General features: G+C 47.9%; 1 protein-coding gene across 10 annotated transcripts in view; it reads left to right on the top strand.

The window, feature by feature from the left end:
• The window catches only part of ABLIM3 (actin binding LIM protein family member 3), a 286,248-nt gene that overhangs the window by 244,756 nt on the left and 20,268 nt on the right, over nt 1-21,224 (top strand). For all 10 annotated transcript variants that reach the window (XM_029583477.1, XM_029583479.1, XM_029583486.1 and 7 more), the window contains exons 3-7: nt 3,186-3,369; nt 11,951-12,063; nt 13,015-13,141; nt 13,521-13,614; nt 15,302-15,389. In XM_029583477.1, coding sequence (XP_029439337.1) covers nt 3,186-3,369; nt 11,951-12,063; nt 13,015-13,141; nt 13,521-13,614; nt 15,302-15,389 — 606 coding nt within the window. The remainder of the gene's footprint in view (nt 1-3,185; nt 3,370-11,950; nt 12,064-13,014; nt 13,142-13,520; nt 13,615-15,301; nt 15,390-21,224) is intronic.

Consider the following 21,224-nt stretch of genomic DNA (forward strand, 5'->3'; position numbering starts at 1 on the left):
ATTTGGGGGTATTTTTAGCTGGCAGGAAAGCTTTAAATTGTCAGATTCCAATGTCCTCTGCCTCTCCGCAGAAGAGATATGGTGAGAGGAGAACCCCTGTTCAGGGGATGGAGCCAGATAACAGGCTCCCAAATGTATGACCCTAGCACCAGGTCAGCTCTGGAGTCTCGAGAAATTACACATTCATCTCTAGAACATGATTGCAAGCCATCCTGAAAAACAAAGCCCAGATTAATACTGGGCAGTGTGGGAAGCTAGGAGTGGTCTGGAGAAGACTCAAGTACTTCAAGGTTTATTGCATAGGCTGAACAATCCCACAAGCAGCTTTTCAGCAGCACTTCCAAATAGCCACATAAAAATAGTTTCACTTCAGCAGGTTACAAAGGTTTTAAGCAACAAATAGTTGTACCAGAAGCTTCAGCAATCCTGACAAGAGGCATGCAGAAGACACAAAGGCATGCAGCGCCTTGGTTTCTCTGAGTTTGAAGCCAACTGTCTGGGCCTGTTCCCTCAGTAGAAGCCGCTGCAGCTGGGAACCTGGCCTGGATCACAGGATCTTTACTCTTCTTACAAACGGCAAATCGAATTGATCTAAAGAGGCTATGGGCAGTTCAGCTTGGAGAAGAGATGGCTGAAGGGGGTCTACAAAATCATGAGATGACTGAAATGAGTAAATGTAAATCAGTTGTTTACTCTTTCAGATAACACAAGGACTAGGGGGCACTCCATGAAGATAGCAGGTTGCACATTTAAAATTAATCATAGAAAATTATTTTTCACTCAATGTACAATTAGGCATTGGAATTCATTGCCAGAGGATAGGGTTAAAGCAGTTGGAGTAGCTGGGTTTAAAAATGGTTTGTACAAGTTCCTGGAGGAGAAGACCATAAACTGCTATTTATTAAGTTCACTTAGGGAATAGCCACTGCTATTAATTGCATCAGTAGCATGGGATCTGTTTAATGTTTGGGTAATTGCCAGATTCTTGTGGCCTGGATTGGCCACTGTTGGAAACAGGATGCTGGGCTTGATGGACCCTCGGTCTGACCCAATATGGCAACTTCTTATGTTCTCATGTTTCATAGGAGAGTCCAGTTCAGTCAGCCTTAGAAATGTCAGACTAACAGTGAAATACAGTAACCTTTTATTTATTTATTTTATTTGTCGAGTTTTAGATACCGTTGTTTGGTTTCGCCATCGCAACGGTTTATAAAGGGTCGATTTCTACAATCGTAAATTTGTTGACATGGCTATTAGAGATTAAGGTATATATTTATTCATAGAGTTATTCTGGTATCGTCTGGTCTAATCTAAAGACTCTATACTTAATCTAAAGACGATTAAGTATAGAGTCAGTAGGAGTTTTGGTAGGCTTTTGTAAACATCCAAGTTTTTAGCTCTTTTTTGAAGGTTTTTAAATTTTGTTGTGTTCTCAAGTCCATTGGGAGGGAGTTCCATAGTTCAGGGCTTCCGAGGGATATGGCTCTCTTCTGAGTTGAAATGCGTTTGTGATGTGTTGGTGGGATTTTTAGTAGGCCTTTGTACTTATGTACCTTGAACATATCAACCATCATGTTTTGGTTTTCTTTATTTTCTTTGGGTGATTTCTAGCCTCGATTCTGTACAGATGGAGGCTGAAAGGGCTGGATCCAGCTCGGGAGGGTGCATCACACTTTCCCACTTTTCAAAGGAGGAAAGATGAGCAAAGCTGGCAATTCACCATAAAAATATATATTGAGGGGTTAACCAAAATTACTAAGACTGTTACAATTTGTACTGGTTAAATAATGAAACGGCATTAACACACACGCACGCACACACATACACATATACACATACACATACACATGCACACATGCATACACATGCACACATGCATACACATACACATACACACACATACACACACACACACACACACACACACACACACACACATACACACACGCACACGCACATACACACACGCCATTTCCTATCCACCTTCAGAAAGAAAAGCCATATTATCCTAGCCAGTGATTTTTTCAATATAGTTCCTTTCTGTAGTGTGCGTGATTTTGTGTCCACATGATGGATGGATTTGGATTTCATTATTTGCCTTTCCAACCCTGTGCACAATCCAAGTTACAATTCAGGCCCATTGAAAAAAATCTGACAGACATGCATGGTGCTTTGTTTCTTTTCACTGGTGCAAACTGCTCTCACCAGGATAAACAAGGGCAAGTAAGCTGGGTCCTCAGCGCATTATGTCGTGCGATGTGAAGAGCCCAGAACTGGTCCAGGCAGAGCTGGCATGGCAGCCCCATCCCCGATGCAATGATGAGCCGGGCGAGCAGCCCAGAGGAAACCACGTTAACGTGCCGGTGCCGTGGCAGCTCCGAGGTTTCTCTGCTGGCATTGCTGCCGGCTATTCTTACTGCCAAGGCCAGCCTGCAGACATTTTGGCAACGGCACCGTTAAAGTCGCCCTGCGCCTTCCTTCAAAAAGATTGTTCTCACCCCAGGAGGGAGTTAGTGAGCACCTTGACCTTACTGGGGGGGGACAATGTTACACTGGTCTGCCTAGGGTGCTACAGACCCTTGCACCAGCCCTGTGCAGGGGATTTCAGGGGCCAGAGATAGAGAGGTGCCTGCAGCCCTGCACACTCAGACAGCTGAGCATAGCCTCAGGGACAGTCAGAGGTGGGAGGTAGGGGTCATCCAGGACTCAGTAATTAATTGTAAATGATGACTGAATAATAATCAATACCTTCTCTCCCCCACCTCCCCCTGCTAATTTTGAGAAATCTCAGGGTGAGCAGAACTCAAAAGTTCCCAGGTATGGTAATAGAAAGCAGCGCTGTGTGTGCTGAGAGTATAAACTGACAACAGAGACCAGGCTGAGTACTGAAACCTTTGCACAAGGAATGGGACAATGTAAGGATGAAATTCATTTGCACTGATGGGTGACAAGATGATTGCTTTCACCCTGATGCACATTACAAAATGCTAAACGTATGTACTATCTGGAAGGTCCGAATGTTGCTCTGTTCTTAGATCACTAACTTCAGACCTGGGCCTGGCTGAATTACCCCCATGAGCACGCAGCTCAGTTTTTTACAGGACTGAAATGCGTTGCAGGTCGTGTCCTTCCTGGAGATGTTTTGCTTGCTGGGTGACTCTGTTCCTCGCTTTTTCTCTTTGAAGTGTGCGGCTGTGACCTGGCCACATCAGGGTTCTTCTTCAAGAATGGGGAATATGTCTGCACTCAGGATTACCAGCAGCTGTACGGGACGCGCTGCGACAGCTGCAGGGACTTCATCACAGGCGAGGTCATCTCTGCGCTGGGCAGGACCTACCACCCCAAGTGCTTTGTCTGCAGCATGTGTAGGTGGGTCTGGTTGCACAGTCCTGCAGTCCTCTTACTCAGCTCTTCACTGACAAGCAAGTCAGGGCTTAGAAAACCAAAACATCCTCCACTGCTATATCTTTATTTATTTTATACCTAGCTCACACTTTTTCATTGGTAGCTCAAAATGAGGTGAATGCAGGTATAGTGAGGATTCATTGCCCTGTTCAGAGGGCTCACAATCTGAGGGGTTCATTTACTATGCATTTTTCCCTTAGACACAAAATAGACCCATAAATTATTGTCCCTAAGACAATGAAGGCCAAACTGACTTGCCCAAAGTCACAAGGAATGTCAACAAGATTTGGACCCTTGCTTCCCTGGTTCTCAATCTATTGTTCTAACCACTAATCCTCACTTCCCTCCAGGCCTCTGTGCTGGAGGGAAGAGGCCCCAGGAGACAGGAGGGACAAGCTACAAGCTGAAGGGAAGGGCAGTAGGGAGCAGAGAGTCGACTGGGGAGGTAGTAGAAGAGCAGGGACTCCAAGAATGGGTGGAGGAGAGTGAGGACTCAGTGACTGGATGGTAACTCAAAATGGGGGGAGAGTCTGGACTGAAAAACTGAGTGGGGGTCTCAGCAGGAATTAGGTGATTGGATTGGGTGTACGAGTAGGGATATTTTATATGGGCTGTGGGCTGTGAGGTTGCCCAAAGGAGAGAGATGATGTGAAGGATTTGGGGGGCAGTGGAAAGGGGTAAGAGATGAGAGAGCTGGGGAAGATGTGAAAGTGGGAATGAGGAGCTAGGAAGAGGGTGAGAGAGGCAGAAGAAAGGGGCTGGAGGCCAGAGAGTGCATGAGTGACTAGGGATGTGAATCGTTTTCCATATCGTCTTAACGATAGAAATCGTGTGGCAGGGCAAGAAAATCGTCTTAGGCACGATTTTTTAGTTAAAAAATCGTTAAAAATCGTTTTTTCCGATTAGTGCGCACTAACTCGAGTTAGTGCGCACTAACTGAAAATGATACAATTTGACACTTTTCAGGTCAGTTAAAGTCAGTTTAGGAATGAATATGTATTCCTATTGGCTGCCCTCTTATTTATTCATGTTACCAAGTTTCCTACTGACAGTATATGAGGGATGGGAAATGGAAACAGTTGGTAGCTTGACAAAACAAGTAATGTGATCAGTCAATGTGACTAGAACTTGTGCCCTAACCCTGATACCAGGGGTATTGTGATCTTCCTGCACACAGTGCCCTATCCCTATTAATACCAGGAGTGTTGTGATCTTCCTGCACACAGTGCCCTATCCCTAATACCAGGGGTGTTGTGATCTTCCTGCACACAGTGCCCTATTCCTGATACTGGGGGTGTTGTGATCTTCCTGCACACAGTGCCCTATTCCTGATACCGGGGGTGTTGTGATCTTCTTGCACACATCCCGATATCAGGGATAGGGCACTGCATGCAGGAAGATCACAACACTCCTGGTATTAATAGGGATAGGGCACTGCATGCAGGAAGATCACAACACTCCTGGTATTAATAGGGATAGGGCACTGCATGCAGGAAGATCACAACACCCCTGGTATCAGGGATAGGGCACTGTGTGCAGGAAGATCACAATACCCCGGAGGAGTGAGGGTCAGGCAGCTCCCCCCTGTCTGTGAAGCCAGCCTCTCACTAGTAATGCAGGGAGGGAGCTGTCTCAGACTTCACCATCCTCCCCCCCCCCCTTACCCACACACCATTCACTAGCTGGGACATGGGGGAAGTCAGGAGTGAGGGTCAGGCAGCTCCCCCCTGTCTGTGAAGCCAGCCTCTCACTAGTAATGCAGGGAGGGAGCTGTCTCAGACTTCACCATCCACCCCCCCCCTCACCCACACACCATTCACTAGCTGGGACATGGGGGAAGTCAGGAGTGAGGGTCAGGCAGCTCCCCCCTGTCTGTGAAGCCAGCCTCTCACTAGTAATGCAGGGAGGGAGCTGTCTCAGACTTCACCATCCTCCCCCCCCCCCCCCTCACCCACACACCATTCACTAGCTGGGACATGGGGGAAGTCAGGAGTGAGGGACAGGCAGCTCCCCCCTGTCTGTGAAGCCAGCCTCTCACTAGTAATGCAGGGAGGGAGCTGTCTCAGACTTCACCATCCTCCCCCCCCCCCCCCTCACCCACACACCATTCACTAGCTGGGACATGGGGGAAGTCAGGAGTGAGGGTCAGGCAGCTCCCCCCTGTCTGTGAAGCCAGCCTCTCACTAGTAATGCAGGGAGGGAGCTGTCTCAGACTTCACCATCCTCCCCCCCCCCTCACCCACACACCATTCACTAGCTGGGACATGGGGGAAGTCAGGAGTGAGGGTCAGGCAGCTCCCCCCTGTCTGCAAAGCCAGCCTCTCACTAGTAATGCAGGGAGGGAGCTGTCTCAGACTTCACCATCCTCCCCCCCCCCCCCCTCACCCACACACCATTCACTAGCTGGGACATGGGGGAAGTCAGGAGTGAGGGTCAGGCAGCTCCCCCCTGTCTGTGAAGCCAGCCTCTCACTAGTAATGCAGGGAGGGAGCTGTCTCAGACTTCACCATCCTCCCCCCCCCCCCTCACCCACACACCATTCACTAGCTGGGACATGGGGGAAGTCAGGAGTGAGGGTCAGACAGCTCCCCCCTGTCTGTGAAGCCAGCCTCTCACTAGTAATGCAGGGAGGGAGCTGTCTCAGACTTCACCATCCTCCCCCCCCTCACCCACACACCATTCACTAGCTGGGACATGGGGAAGTCAGGAGTGAGGGTCAGGCAGCTCCCCCCTGTCTGTGAAGCCAGCCTCTCACTAGTAATGCAGGGAGGGAGCTGTCTCAGACTTCACCATCCACCCCCCCCCCCCTCACCCACACACCATTCACTAGCTGGGACATGGGGGAAGTCAGGAGTGAGGGACAGGCAGCTCCCCCCTGTCTGTGAAGCCAGCCTCTCACTAGTAATGCAGGGAGGGAGCTGTCTCAGACTTCACCATCCTCCCCCCCCCCCCCTCACCCACACACCATTCACTAGCTGGGACATGGGGGAAGTCAGGAGTGAGGGTCAGGCAGCTCCCCCCTGTCTGTGAAGCCAGCCTCTCACTAGTAATGCAGGGAGGGAGCTGTCTCAGACTTCACCATCCTCCTCCCCCCCCCCCCTCACCTACACACCATTCACTAGCTGGGACATGGGGGAAGTCAGGAGTGAGGGTCAGGCAGCTCCCCCCTGTCTGCGAAGCCAGCCTCTCACTAGTAATGCAGGGAGGGAGCTGTCTCAGACTTCACCATCCTCCCCCCCCCCCCTCACCCACACACCATTCACTAGCTGGGACATGGGGGAAGTCAGGAGTGAGGGTCAGGCAGCTCCCCCCTGTCTGTGAAGCCAGCCTCTCACTAGTAATGCAGGGAGGGAGCTGTCTCAGACTTCACCATCCTCCCCCCCCCTCACCCACACACCATTCACTAGCTGGGACATGGGGGAAGTCAGGAGTGAGGGTCAGGCAGCTCCCCCCTGTCTGTGAAGCCAGCCTCTCACTAGTAATGCAGGGAGGGAGCTGTCTCAGACTTCACCATCCTCCCCCCCCCCCCCTCACCCACACACCATTCACTAGCTGGGACATGGGGGAAGTCAGGAGTGAGGGTCAGGCAGCTCCCCCCTGTCTGTGAAGCCAGCCTCTCACTAGTAATGCAGGGAGGGAGCTGTCTCAGACTTCACCATCCTCCTCCCCCCCCCCCCTCACCTACACACCATTCACTAGCTGGGACATGGGGGAAGTCAGGAGTGAGGGTCAGGCAGCTCCCCCCTGTCTGTGAAGCCAGCCTCTCACTAGTAATGCAGGGAGGGAGCTGTCTCAGACTTCACCATCCTCCCCCCCCCCCCTCACCCACACACCATTCACTAGCTGGGACATGGGGGAAGTCAGGAGTGAGGGTCAGGCAGCTCCCCCCTGTCTGCGAAGCCAGCCTCTCACTAGTAATGCAGGGAGGGAGCTGTCTCAGACTTCACCATCCTCCCCCCCCCTCACCCACACACCATTCACTAGCTGGGACATGGGGGAAGTCAGGAGTGAGGGTCAGGCAGCTCCCCCCTGTCTGTGAAGCCAGCCTCTCACTAGTAATGCAGGGAGGGAGCTGTCTCAGACTTCACCATCCTCCCCCCCCCCTCACCCACACACCATTCACTAGCTGGGACATGGGGGAAGTCAGGAGTGAGGGTCAGGCAGCTCCCCCCTGTCTGTGAAGCCAGCCTCTCACTAGTAATGCAGGGAGGGAGCTGTCTCAGACTTCACCATCCTCCCCCCCCCCCCTCACCCACACACCATTCACTAGCTGGGACATGGGGGAAGTCAGGAGTGAGGGTCAGGCAGCTCCCCCCTGTCTGTGAAGCCAGCCTCTCACTAGTAATGCAGGGAGGGAGCTGTCTCAGACTTCACCATCCTCCCCCCCCCCCTCACCCACACACCATTCACTAGCTGGGACATGGGGGAAGTCAGGAGTGAGGGTCAGGCAGCTCCCCCCTGTCTGTGAAGCCAGCCTCTCACTAGTAATGCAGGGAGGGAGCTGTCTCAGACTTCACCATCCTCCCCCCCCCCCTCACCCACACACCATTCACTAGCTGGGACATGGGGGAAGTCAGGAGTGAGGGTCAGGCAGCTCCCCCCTGTCTGCGAAGCCAGCCTCTCACTAGTAATGCAGGGAGGGAGCTGTCTCAGACTTCACCATCCTCCCCCCCCCCCCTCACCCACACACCATTCACTAGCTGGGACATGGGGGAAGTCAGGAGTGAGGGTCAGGCAGCTCCCCCCTGTCTGTGAAGCCAGCCTCTCACTAGTAATGCAGGGAGGGAGCTGTCTCAGACTTCACCATCCTCCCCCCCCCCCTCACCCACACACCATTCACTAGCTGGGACATGGGGGAAGTCAGGAGTGAGGGTCAGGCAGCTCCCCCCTGTCTGTGAAGCCAGCCTCTCACTAGTAATGCAGGGAGGGAGCTGTCTCAGACTTCACCATCCTCCCCCCCCCTCACCCACACACCATTCACTAGCTGGGACATGGGGGAAGTCAGGAGTGAGGGTCAGGCAGCTCCCCCCTGTCTGTGAAGCCAGCCTCTCACTAGTAATGCAGGGAGGGAGCTGTCTCAGACTGGTATCAGGGTTAGGGCACTGTGTGCAGGAAGATCACAACACTCCTGGTATTAATAGGGATAGGGCACTGTAAGAGATGACTGTAGTAGATTGAATAAAGATCTGATGTTTCTGCTCTCCTCACACCAAACAAAAACAACACACAAGCAGAGAAGCCCTTCTTACAAAGCTGAGCTAGTGAGTTAAGTAGGAGGAAAAGTAAACATACTGGTGCCAGTGTGGCTACTTAAAAAATACACTTACCAACAATCAATTACATATATTTGAACTGTGTACAGTTCCAGCCAGGACCACCTTTCTAAAATGCACAGTGATTGGCAAATTCAACATGCACTAGCATTTCAGGTGCCTGCTAACAAAAATAATAAACAAACAAGTTCTAGTCACGTGAGTGCTGATCATTACATTACTTTTTTTGTCAAGCTTCCAACTGTTTCCATTTCACATCCCCCCAACCATATTGGTAACATCAATAGATAAGAGCACAGCCAGCCAATAGGAATACATACATACATATTCATTCCTAAGTGACCTTTACTGACCTGGGAAGTGTGAACACTTTGTTTCATTTTCTGTTGGTGTTCGTTAGTTTCCAGTTCCATTTCCCATCCCCCCAACCATCACCTCAGTGGTAACCTTGGTAATATCAATAGATAAGAGGGCAGCCAGCCAATAGGAACACACATTCATTCCTAACTGACCTTCAGTGACCTGGAAAGTGTTTATTTGTATCATTTTCAGTTAGTGCGCACTAAATCGAGTTAGTGCGCACTAACGGGGAGTTAGTGCGCACTAACTCGAGTTAGTGCGCACTAACACGATTTAACGATTTTTAACGATAAATCGTTAGAATTTCTATTGTATCGTGTTCTATAACGATTTAAGACGATATAAACATTATCGGACGATAATTTTAATCGTTGAAAAACGATTCACATCCCTATGAGTGACAGGGAAATCGCTGGGGCTGGTGAGGGGATGAGAGATGAAGGAAGGTAGATGAAGGCTGAGGAGAGGGTGAAAATGAGGGACTTGAGAATGAGTGAAAGATGGGGGAATAGGAGACTGGAGAGGGGTGAGGATGAGAGATTGAGAGCTGGTAGACAGATCAGTCGTGAAAAGAGGGAGATTGCCCCATTCCCACTGGAGGGTGGGGATGGAGCAGATGAAATCTGTGAGTGGACAGAGAGGCAGAGAAATGGGGAAAAAGATGAAAAGGAAAGATCAATTTCAAAGATAGGAAGGAGAAAAAGTAAAGAATACACAAGGGGAGAGAAGGAATGAAAAATGGAAAGGAGACCTCGGAAGAGGAATTAGGAGAAGACTGACAAGAGCAAAGTGGAAAAGAGAGACTGGGACAATCCCAGTTAGAAAAATAAATTGCCCAAGAAGAAAGGTAGAAAAAAAAAAGCATTTTATTTGTCAGTTTTTAGTGATTAGAATATGTCAGCTTTGGGAATGTTCATGTATTATATCTTTGGAGGGAATAATAATGTATTTACTTGTAGACTGTCATTACAATCCCACAGGGATGACCAAAGCAGTGTATAACTATAAAAATACAGTAATCATTTCTCTTTCTCCAGTAGTGCACTGCTCACAGTCTGGTTTCCTGGGGTTTCCCTTTCTAATTTATTAATTTCTTATTCTGTATTAGGTAAGGGTAACTGGGTCTGTCTGTATTCTGCTTGGGGGATTCTTCTAGCTGTGTGTAATATCTGTGTATTACTGAGGAGACCCCAGAATTTGGGTATATTTGTGTATGAAGAGTTGGAAGGGCTGGTGCATCCTGCTAAGCAATCTAGGCGGTAGCCTCAGGTGCCGAAAAGCAGCCATGCGGGGGTGCGAGCGGAGCCTATCCTGCTCGCGGCAGAGGAGTGGAGATTCGGCGGGCCGCAAGCAGTGCCCATCCTGCTCGCGGCACAGAGAAGTGCACACTCTGCGGCGTGAATGTGGTAGGAGTCGGGGCCGAGACTGGGGGGGAGGGGGTGCAAGGCAGAAGACTTGCCTAGGGCGCCTAATACCCTTGCACCAGCCCTGGTCCTAGCCCTACTGTGCACCCATTCTTAGGGGAGGTTCTGTGGATGCAGAACTGGAGGCGCTGGGTTTATATTTTTGTTCCATTCTGTATAGACACCAGACCATGCCCCCATTTAAAAAAGTGGATGAATTACGCTATCAAGCATCAAATAATTCTAATGGTAGTTTTACTTGGCTTCTTCATTGCACAGAAGGCCCTTGGGCTTTCTGTTTAAAGACGAGGGGAGGGGGGCTGTGCTGTGAGGATGGGCATGACGTGTGGAAACGTTTCCGTGCTTAGCGTCCTCCCCCCAGATACACCTGCCTAGAGACGCCACAGCACGTGGACCCTGCACCCTCACAGAAGGAGAGGCCGGCTCTTCTGCTCCAGCCTCTCGCTATGGGATGGGTTTCTAAGGCAGAGAAGGGGGTGACGGCAGAGGCTGCAGCTGTGCGTGTTGCTATTTCGGTGCTATGGTGGAACAGCTGTGTGTGCCATTGCCACTCACAGGGAAAGTAGGAAAGAAAGAAACCCCAGGGAGTTCCAGGAGGAACAGTTCAGCTGTCCTAACCTCTCACGAGCAGAAGCTAAAGCCTTCAGGGACCTGTAGGATGGGATAAAGCTGCAAAGAGCAGAAGGTCAGGAATGCAGCTAGAGGCGATGTATTGAGGGAGGATTCGTTCGCTGAAGAAGTGATAAGGTGTCCATGGCAGGGGATGGTCTGTAAACACTGAGCTGACTGAGTGTTTCTTCCACTTGGGAGTCCCACAGCTTGTGAGTGACCTGACGTCTTCAGCTCATGACTGCCAGGGTCAGAAGGACAGGCTGGAAGTGTTGAGTTTGAGGTTCCACAAGAGCAGGAAGATTTAGGAGGGAAATCCAGTTCCTGTAGATCCAAAGTAAAGCCTGGCCAGGCCTTCCTTACTAAAAGTGTAAGGAGCAGATCATGTGGGGTTAGAAAGCACATCCTGGGTTTCTCCCCCTACTGGAACTCAGTTGTTTGGCTAGTGATGATTTCCTAAAGAGAAAGTTTGTAATGAGATCGCTGTTACTCAGTGGGATGGTGAGCAGGATAATTGTTATATTGAGGGGAACATAGCCAGATAAATATGCCTGCTTCAAGTTATCCTGATAAAGTAATCTGCATAGCTTTAGGGTGGGTATTTTTCTGACCAGACATATCTGGCTAACTTTAGCTGGTTGGTGTTGACTATCAGTGCCCACCGGCCAAAGTGTAACCCCACCCTCACAGCACCTCTCTCACCACAGCTTCTTATCCAGATAATGAGTTATCCAGACAGCAGGGAGAGAGATTCAGATGTTGGGTTTTGACCTGGACCACCCTGAGAAGATTGACCTCCATGAAGCTGAGTCCCTTTAGCTTCCAATCTGCCCTGATGTTTCTTCCTGAATGACCACAGCTGCCTCTTTCTTGTTCCAGGAAGCCTTTTCCCATTGGAGACAAAGTGACCTTCAGTGGAAAGAAATGTGTTTGCCAGAACTGCTCCCACTCACTGGTCAGCACCAAACCCATAAAGGTTCATGGACCAAGTCGTAAGTCATTCATGACAGCGTGCTATATCTCTCCTTCTCCCTGCCACTCAAGCTAAAGATGCTGAGGTTCTGCCCCGGCTTTACGTTTCTGACACCAATGTGGCAGAAACAAACATTTACAGGAGATGCTGTGATGCTCTCTAGTGGTGAAAATATGGTGGTGATATCTGGTGGTGATGGAGATGCAGTGCTGCTCTCAGGGGAGGGGGTATTGATGACCATTCAGTGTCGCTCTCAGGGGATTCGGGGGGTTGCAGTGATGGAGATGCAGCGTTGCTCTCAGGGGAGGGGGTATTGATGACCATTCAGTGCTGCTCTCAGGGGATTCGGGGGTTTGCTGTGATGGAGATGCAGTGCTGCTCTCAGGGGATTCGGGGGGTTGCAGTGATGGAGATGCAGCGTTGCTCTCAGGGGAGGGGGTATTGATGACCATTCAGTGTCGCTCTCAGGGGATTCGGGGGGTTGCTGTGATGGAGATGCAGTGCTGCTCTCAGGGGAGGGGGTATTGATGACCATTCAGTGCTGCTCTCAGGGGATTCGGGGGGTTGCAGTGATGGAGATGCAGTGTTGCTCTCAGTTGATTTGGGGGGTTGCTGTGATGGAGATGCAGCGTTGCTCTCAGGGGAGGGGGTATTGATGACCATTCAGTGTCGCTCTCAGGGGATTCGGGGGGTTGCTGTGATGGAGATGCAGTGTTGCTCTCAGGGGATTCGGGGGGTTGCAGTGATGGAGATGCAGTGTTGCTCTCAGGGGATTTGGGGGGTTGCTGTGATGGAGATGCAGCGTTGCTCTCAGGGGAGGGGGTATTGATGACCATTCAGTGTCGCTCTCAGGGGTTTCGGGGGGTTGCTGTGATGGAGACGCTGTGTTGCTCAGTGCTGAGGAAGGGTAATCAGCGTTGCTGCTGGGGGTTAAACACTTGCAATATATAAATGCTTTGGTATTTTTCAGACTGTGCTGGCTGTAAGGAAGAGATTAAGCATGGGCAGTCACTCCTAGCTCTGGAGAAACAGTGGCACGTCAGCTGCTTCAAGTGCCAGACCTGCAGTGTTATGCTGACTGGGGAGTACATCAGCAAGTGAGTATCAGCAAGGGCTCAGTGTCTGCCCAGATCCTGTACTGGCACGGGGACTGGGAAAGGAGCCCTCCCCCTAAGCCAGCATTTGGGGGATGGTATTGCAGGGGGGCGGTGGGGGAACTCATTTATTACTGCCCTGATACCCCTCCTATTCTCCCAAAAACGAGTGCCGGCGACAGAGCAGCCCTCACCAGCTGAAGGGCCAGTATGGATGTGACCTTCCATGCAGTAAATGACAAGGACTGGATTACCTTCCACTGGTGACAGGGGCAGACACAATCCCGGGCACACAAATGTTGTAGCCATGGGCAATGATGCTCTTCAGCAGTTCAGGTGCTAGGATCCCAGAGCACACACCTCTGTTTTTCTGCTTTCTCAGGGATGGCGTACCGTACTGTGAATCTGACTACCACGCCCAGTTTGGGATAAAATGTGAGAGCTGTAACAGATACATCAGCGGAAGGGTCTTAGAGGTAAAGTATCCCCAAACGTCTGCAAACAGTACCAGGGAATTAGTTGTGCCCTGATTGACGGACAAGATTTGAAGCCACTGGCAGCTTCTTTGGGATTAACCCTCCTGCACTGACAATGGTCGTAACATCACTGTGTCTTCAGTGGGGTGGGTGGCCAGAGCTGACCTCAGGAAGCTGTGGGGCCCAAGTCGAATCAACTGCTGTGGGCCACTGCGTATCCAGGCTACGTGAGCCAGACAGAAGTATCCAGCTAACTAGCTTAGCTGCATAGCTGCTGAATATGGACCTCTTATCCTATGTACAAATCTAATCTCATGTGCACGGTCCACAAAGAGCGGTCTCATAATTTCAATATTTGGATGACTCCTGCTGAGAATTAATCTCCCTATATTGCATCTACAATAGGGTTAAAAAATTTTATTGCAAAAAACAGGGCCTCCCAGACGGCAAAACAAAATTTCCTAGGACTGGGAGATAAAAAAAAAAAAGCCGCTTCACCCCTTACCCTTACACGCACATCTTGTATTATTACTCCATGGGCCTGCATTCATGATCTGGTGTCTCACAATGAAAAGAAGATCATTTGTTTTCAGTTCATGGTCTGATAATGTTATTTATAACCCTTCAGTGACGAGAAAGATTAGAAATATTGTTCTTTGCATACATGTTATACTGAAGACTCAGAGAGTAGAATAATTAAAAACAAATAATAACACACACACACACACACTCTCTCACACACACTCTCTCACACACACACACTCACACTCTCTCACACACACACACACACTCTCTCTCACACACACACACACTCTCACACTCTCACACACACACTCTCACACACACACACACACACACACTCTCTCTCTCACACACACACACACACACACACACACACACACACACACACACACACAACATGGTATTGATAGGAAGAATCAGTCCAGCCCTAGGTAGGAGTGGCCTTGGTGCCCGCTTGTCAGTGCATTGCCAATCAGGTCCTTGAGTAATAACAATCCAATGAACTGGAATGAAACCATCTCTGTCTCACTAACTCTGAAGGCCCAATCAATCATTCAGACGTCCATTGCCAGTTGCCCTTCGAATGGGGGGAAAAGGGGAAGGTAATAATGTCTGGGATTCTGAGATGGAGACAGATGGACCTCCCCAGGCATCACTTGACTGAGCTCGGTAAAAAAAAACCCAACACCGTGCCATTCCATTATTTCACTTCCCTGAAAGGAGATGCTAGTGGGCATCAGTTTCCAATGCCAGAGATCTTGATGACTTTCATCACACCACTGAGAGACCCTTCCAGGCATCTGGGAATAAGTTACTGCAGTTTTGTTAAAAAAAAAACAAACCCAGAAGTCTGCTGAATTAAGGAAAATGATATCTTAGCTCGGATACCCATCCCATATTGCACCTGGGAACCTTTTCCACAGTCTGGTTTAGAGATAGAGCAGCAGAAAAGTAAAGCTTGCTCTTCCCACTGTAGACAGGCCGATTAAAAATGTACCCGTATAAGTTCTTATGTCTTTGTGTTCTGCTCCCTATTGTATATAAGGGGCAAAAGGTGGGGGACTGGTAATAAGCCAGACTGGGACTAAGCTCTTAGGAAGGCATCGCATTAAAGTTCAGAGGCAGTGAATAATCCCACTTTGCCCTCTGTTAACCTTTCTTTCAGGCGGGAGGGAAGCATTACCACCCAACCTGTGCCCGCTGTGTCCGTTGCCACCAGATGTTCACGGAAGGCGAGGAGATGTACTTAACAGGTAAGAAAAGGGGCATGGCGTCTTACCCAGTGCCTTGTCAAGCTTTGTAAACACAGATCAGAGTAAAGTGTGTCGTCCTCACCCCATCCCACCAATTAAATGAACCATGGATGCTCTCCCCCGGCTACTGCTGTCCAGGAACAGTGCTTAGTGCTATCGCAGTGCAGAAAACGCTGGACGTTGCATGTGAGTCAAATCAAAGTCATCCCCTGGCTGAGTGTCAGGACAGTGCTTTCGCTGACCTTCCCCAGAGAACAATCATGGGATGAGAATCAGGAATGCAGGATGCCTCAGGTACAACATTAAGAATATAAGAACATAAGAACATGCCATACTGGGTCAGACCAAGGGTCCATCAAGCCCAGCATCCTGTTTCCAACAGTGGCCAATCCAGGCCATAAGAACCTGGCAAGTACCCAAAAACTAAGTCTATTCCATGTTACCATTGCTAGTAATAGCGGTGGTTATTATCTAAGTTAATTTAATTAATAGCAGGTAATGGACTTCTCATCCAAGAACCTATCCAATCCTTTTTTAAACACAGCTATACTAACTGCACTAACCACATCCTCTGGCAACAAATTCCAGAGTTTAATTGTGCCTTGAGTGAAAAAGAACTTTCTCCGATTAGTTTTAAATGTGCCCCATGCTAACTTCATGGAGTGCCCCCTAGTCCTTCTATTATCCGAAAGAGTAAATAACCGATTCACATCTACCCGTTCTAGACCTCTCATGATTTTAAACACCTCTATCATATCCCCCCTCAGCCGTCTCTTCTCCAAGCTGAAAAGTCCTAACCTCTTTAGTCTTTCCTCATAGGGGAGCTGTTCCATTCCCTTTATCATTTTGGTTGCCCTTCTCTGTACCTTAGATTAGATTGTAAGTCCTCTGGGGATAGGGAAATACCTATAGTACCTGAATGTAATCCACTTAGATGTACACTTTGAAGTGCCAAAAAGCGGAATATAAAAAATAATTTAAAAAAAATGTGCATCCCCTGCCATCTCACAACCATGGAGACCATCCTCTGCCAGCTCACTCACCCATGGGACCAGTTCAGCCAAGTTGCCAAACATCGGCAATGTTCTCTGCCGTGTCACAACCATTGTGTGCCCCTGCCATATCACAACCATTGTGTGCCCCTGCCATATCACAACCATGGAGACCATCCTCTGCCAGCTCACTCACCCATGGGACCAGTTCAGCCAAGTTGCCAAACATCGGCAATGTTCTCTGCCATGTCACAACCATTGGGACCATCCTCTGCTTGCTTGCCAGTCATTGGGACCATCCACAGCCATCAACCATCATGTGTATCTATCTTCTGCCATCTCAATACAAATATTCAGAATGGTTTTGTAAGAACCTCTTGTGTCCCTCATTACCTGGCCCACCTCTCATGAAGAGGTAAACTGTCCAGAGGTGGCTATTTTTCCTATTCCTAGGGAACTGGCTTGCCTTTAACACTGCTGATGGACTGACCACTCCCGTTTCTGATAAGAAAGAATCGAGATGCTATGTTCAACTTCTTATGAGGACATAAAAGAAGAACACAGATTTATTTTCAGGGAGGACGTTGTGAAGATTAAGATTGTACCCAAAAATATAAAATGAAATTGCCAAGGGCTTGCCATAAATGTAGATGGCATTTGGTAGGTAAGAAGCAGTGTCTAAGTACTGGGTAGACAGCAGGGACCTGGCCATGACAGAGATGTATTAATCACCAGTGCCAGCTACGAAAAGGTATCAGACAAAGCTATTAACCTGGCTGCAGGATCTCTCAGTGGAGCATTTTTATTCAAGGTCACCTTCAGAACTATGCGCGCATATAAAGCAGGTTGCAAAGGAATACGAAGACCTACAAGAGGGCACTGATGGGAAAAGGGATGAAGAAGGAGAAAAGCAGGAACAGATTGTATCCCTCCATTTGTGAACGTTAAATAAGTGCACTGCTTACTGTAATACACTGCAGCCTTATTTATTTAAGTCTTTTATATACCATCATTCGTATGTTCATCATGCCGGTTTACATATAACATTAATGACTAGAAAAGTGGAAATACATGGAACTGGTTCGGTGTTCCTTCTGGGGGCCACTCAGCGCTCCTTTGTTTACCCAGGCAGTCCCTGAAGCGTGAAAGCACAAGCTTAGGCTCAGCTCAGCTCCAAAAACCCCACATCCTTAGCACCTTATTCTATTTTCACTGTGCAGTATCTAGGAGAGTAAGAAAATGTTTCTGCCAAGTAAATGCCCTGAATTTAGCAGCACATGTGCTACTCAATCCAACAATATATATATATATATATATCTTGACCAGATCTTCAGTGCATTGATTAACAAACATGTTGCATTTCCTGATGATGCAGCTGATAGGGACCCACATGGCTTCCTACTATTCCCTCCTGCTCTGAAGGATGTCAGTAAATCTTTCAGTAGAAGCTATCACATGGATCTGAGGTCTCCAGGTGACCAATTCAAGCACAATTGTTTCCAAACTAATGCAGTGGAAAATCTGCCAGCATGCATGAACGATGAAATCAATATTTTGGACTTACATGGCAAGATATTTACCTTGCCTACACCAAGAGGACCTAATGTAGATGTCCAAGCATGGCAGATACTCGTGATCAACTGATTTCTTCCAAAACTGTTGCACAAAACAAGAGGGCCACTAGGTATGCAAACGCCAGCTCTGCTTACCATAGGGGACTATCAGAGGGACAGAAAGCTGTGAAAAACAAGGGTATCTGTCAGATCTTTGAAGCAGCCTGATAAATAATTCCATATTGTTCCCATGACTTTAAATTGAGATTTCGAACCAGCTTCTCATTCCAGGTCTGTTCCAGTCTTGTAGGGTTACCAACACGACTGCTACACTTTCAAAAGATAAATGAATGGATGGCAGGCTGCTAAGGTGCCTAACTTTGCATAATCTACATATACGTGTATACATTTAGCCACATAACCTGGTTTTCAAATTCAATTTAGACAGGGAGCTTGTGCTTACAAATCGACATGTTTCTGCAGACTTAAAAGTACATGCGTGCCTTTGCAGTTTAGCATTTTACAGAAATGTCAAGTGTGTCTGAATTTCTGATCCCTTAGGGTACTCAATGCATCTGTTTACAGTTAGGATGAGCTCGCCTACGTTTGCAAGAACATGGCTGGATCCTTAAAAAAAAATCCTAATGGAAGGCAGAAAGCACTTTGTTCAACACCTGCCTAATGTCTGTATTACATTTATGTTTTCTCAAGGATGGTAGATCTATACATGTCTACCTCATTTTTATGTGTGTGCAGACCTTCAGGCAACTGAAAATCCACTTATCCAGATATGACTACCAAGGGCAGTAAAACTCTGTAATTAAGTCTTCCAAAATGTATCACTATAGTCACAAAAAAGATTCAATATCCTTTTCACTCCAAATGTATTTAAGTCATGCTCTGGTTCCAAATAGCTAGCTCAGGTGTGAAGGCACACAATGATGCAAGACAATTGTTCTGTAATGGAGAAATGGGAGGCAATGTTAGGAGTTAGCAAGCCTCAGCCCCAATCCTGAGAGTGTGGGAGACAATGTAGGACTATTTTTAAACATTCACTTAATTTAGGGGCCAAGGAACCACTGGTAATGAGGATGGTCCTGCTCTAGTGATGATCAGATGGCGGAAAAAGGAGGACTTCCAAGCTTCACCCACATACCTGCAAGCAGTTTAGTAGTGTGGTCTAAGATTTGGGAGAGCTCTTATGAAGCTATAGCATAAGAAGATAAGAAAATGCCATAATGGGTCAGTCCAAGGGTCCATCAAGCCCAGCAACCTGTTTCCAACAGCAGCCAGTCCAAGTCACAAGAATCTGGCAATTACCCAAACACCAAGAAGATCCCATGTTACAGATGCAATTAATTAAATTAATTAAATTGCCATACTGGATCAGACCAAGGGTCCATCAAGCCCAGCAACCTGTTTCCAACAGCAGCCAGTCCAAGTCACAAGTACCTGGCTAGTATTCAAACATCAAACAGATCCCAAGATACTAATGCCGATAACAAGCAGAGGCTATTCCGTATTAATAGCAGTTTATGGACTTCTCTTCCAGGAACTTATCCAAACCTTTTTTAAACCCAGCTACACTAACTGAGTTAACCACACGCTCTGCAAATTAATTCCAGAGCTTTACTGTACATTGAGAGAAAAAGAATTTTCTCTTTGTTTTAAATGCTACTTGCTAACTTTATGGAGTGCCCCCTAGTCTTTCTATTATCCAAAAGAGTAAATAACCGATTCACATCTACTCATTCAAGACCTCTCATGATTTTAAACACCTCTATCATATCCCCCTTCAGCCTTCTCTTCTCCAAACTGAACAGCCCTAACTCTTTAGTCTTTCCTCATAGGGGAGCCGTTCCATGTCCTTTATCATTTTGGTTGCCCTTCTCTGTACTTTCTCCAGTGCAACTATATATTTTTTGAGATGCGGTGACCAGAATTGCACACAGTATTCAAGGTGCGGTCGCACCATGGACAATACAGAAGCATTATGTCATCTACCATTTTATTTAAACCGGTATGATTTGTATATTATACAAGAATGCCGGTAAATAAAAATTAAATATAAATAAATAAATTTACCATTCCTTTCATAATAATTCCTAACATTCTGTTTGCTTTTTTGACTGCTGCAGCACACTGAACCGACGATTTCAATGTATTATCCACTATGATGCCTACATCTTTTTCCTGCGTGGTAGCTCCTAATATGGAACCTAACATCGTGTAACTACAGCAAGGGTTATTTTTCCCTATATGCATCACCTTACACTTGTCCACATTAAATTTCATCTGCCATTTGGATGCCCAATCTTCCAGTCTCACAAGGTCCTTCTGCAAATTATCACAATCCGCTTGTGATTTAACTACTCTGAATAATTTTGTGTCATCTACAAATTTGATTACTTCACTCATCATACCCCTATCCAGATCATTTATAAATATATTAAAAAGCATCGGTCCAAGTACAGATCCCTGAGGCACTCCACTGTTTACCCGTTTCCATGGAGAAAATTGACCATTTAATCCTACTCTGTTTCCTGTCTTTTAACCAATTTGTAATTCACGAAAGGACATCGCCTCCTATCCCATGACGTTTTAGTTTTCTTAGAAGCCTCTCATGAGGGACTTTGTCAAACGCCTTCTGAAAATCCAAGTACACTACATCTACTGGTTCACCTTTATCCACATGTTTATTAACCCCTTCAAAAAAGTGAAGCAGATTTGTGAGGCAAGACTTCCCTTGGGTAAAGCCATCCTGACTTTGTTCCATTAAACCATGGCTTTCTCTATGCTCTGGGATTTTGGTCATCAGAATAGTTTCCACTATTTTTCCCGGCACTGAAGTCAGGCTCACTGGTCTATAGTTACCCGGATCATCCCTGGAGCCTTTTTTAAATATTGGGGTTACATTGGCCACCCTCCAGTCTTCAACAACAACAATAATTACCCCACAACATAAATTTAGGGAGGGAGGGAGGGAGGGGATTGCCAGCTGCACAGAGGAAAGAGGCAGAGAGAAAAGCACCACCCCCTTTTATTTCCCTCCCCCGATGATGCTGCAACTCCCTTGGTGCACCAGGGCCAGCCAACCCGACCGGGGGATCTTCAAGGGTCGACCTCGGGCACCAATGAAATCAAATCACCGGCCGCCCCATAGGGGAGAGGGATGGAGAGGGGTCCAGAGGAAAGGCCAACGGCCCTGCCATGAACCCCCCTCTCCCACCCACCCCCACCATGCCCGATTGTGCACGCCGTCGGAGGAGACAGCCTGGCGCCCACATTAC

This window comes from Rhinatrema bivittatum, chromosome 18 (assembly GCF_901001135.1).
Source record: "Rhinatrema bivittatum chromosome 18, aRhiBiv1.1, whole genome shotgun sequence".
Classification (NCBI taxonomy): Eukaryota; Metazoa; Chordata; class Amphibia; order Gymnophiona; family Rhinatrematidae; genus Rhinatrema; species Rhinatrema bivittatum.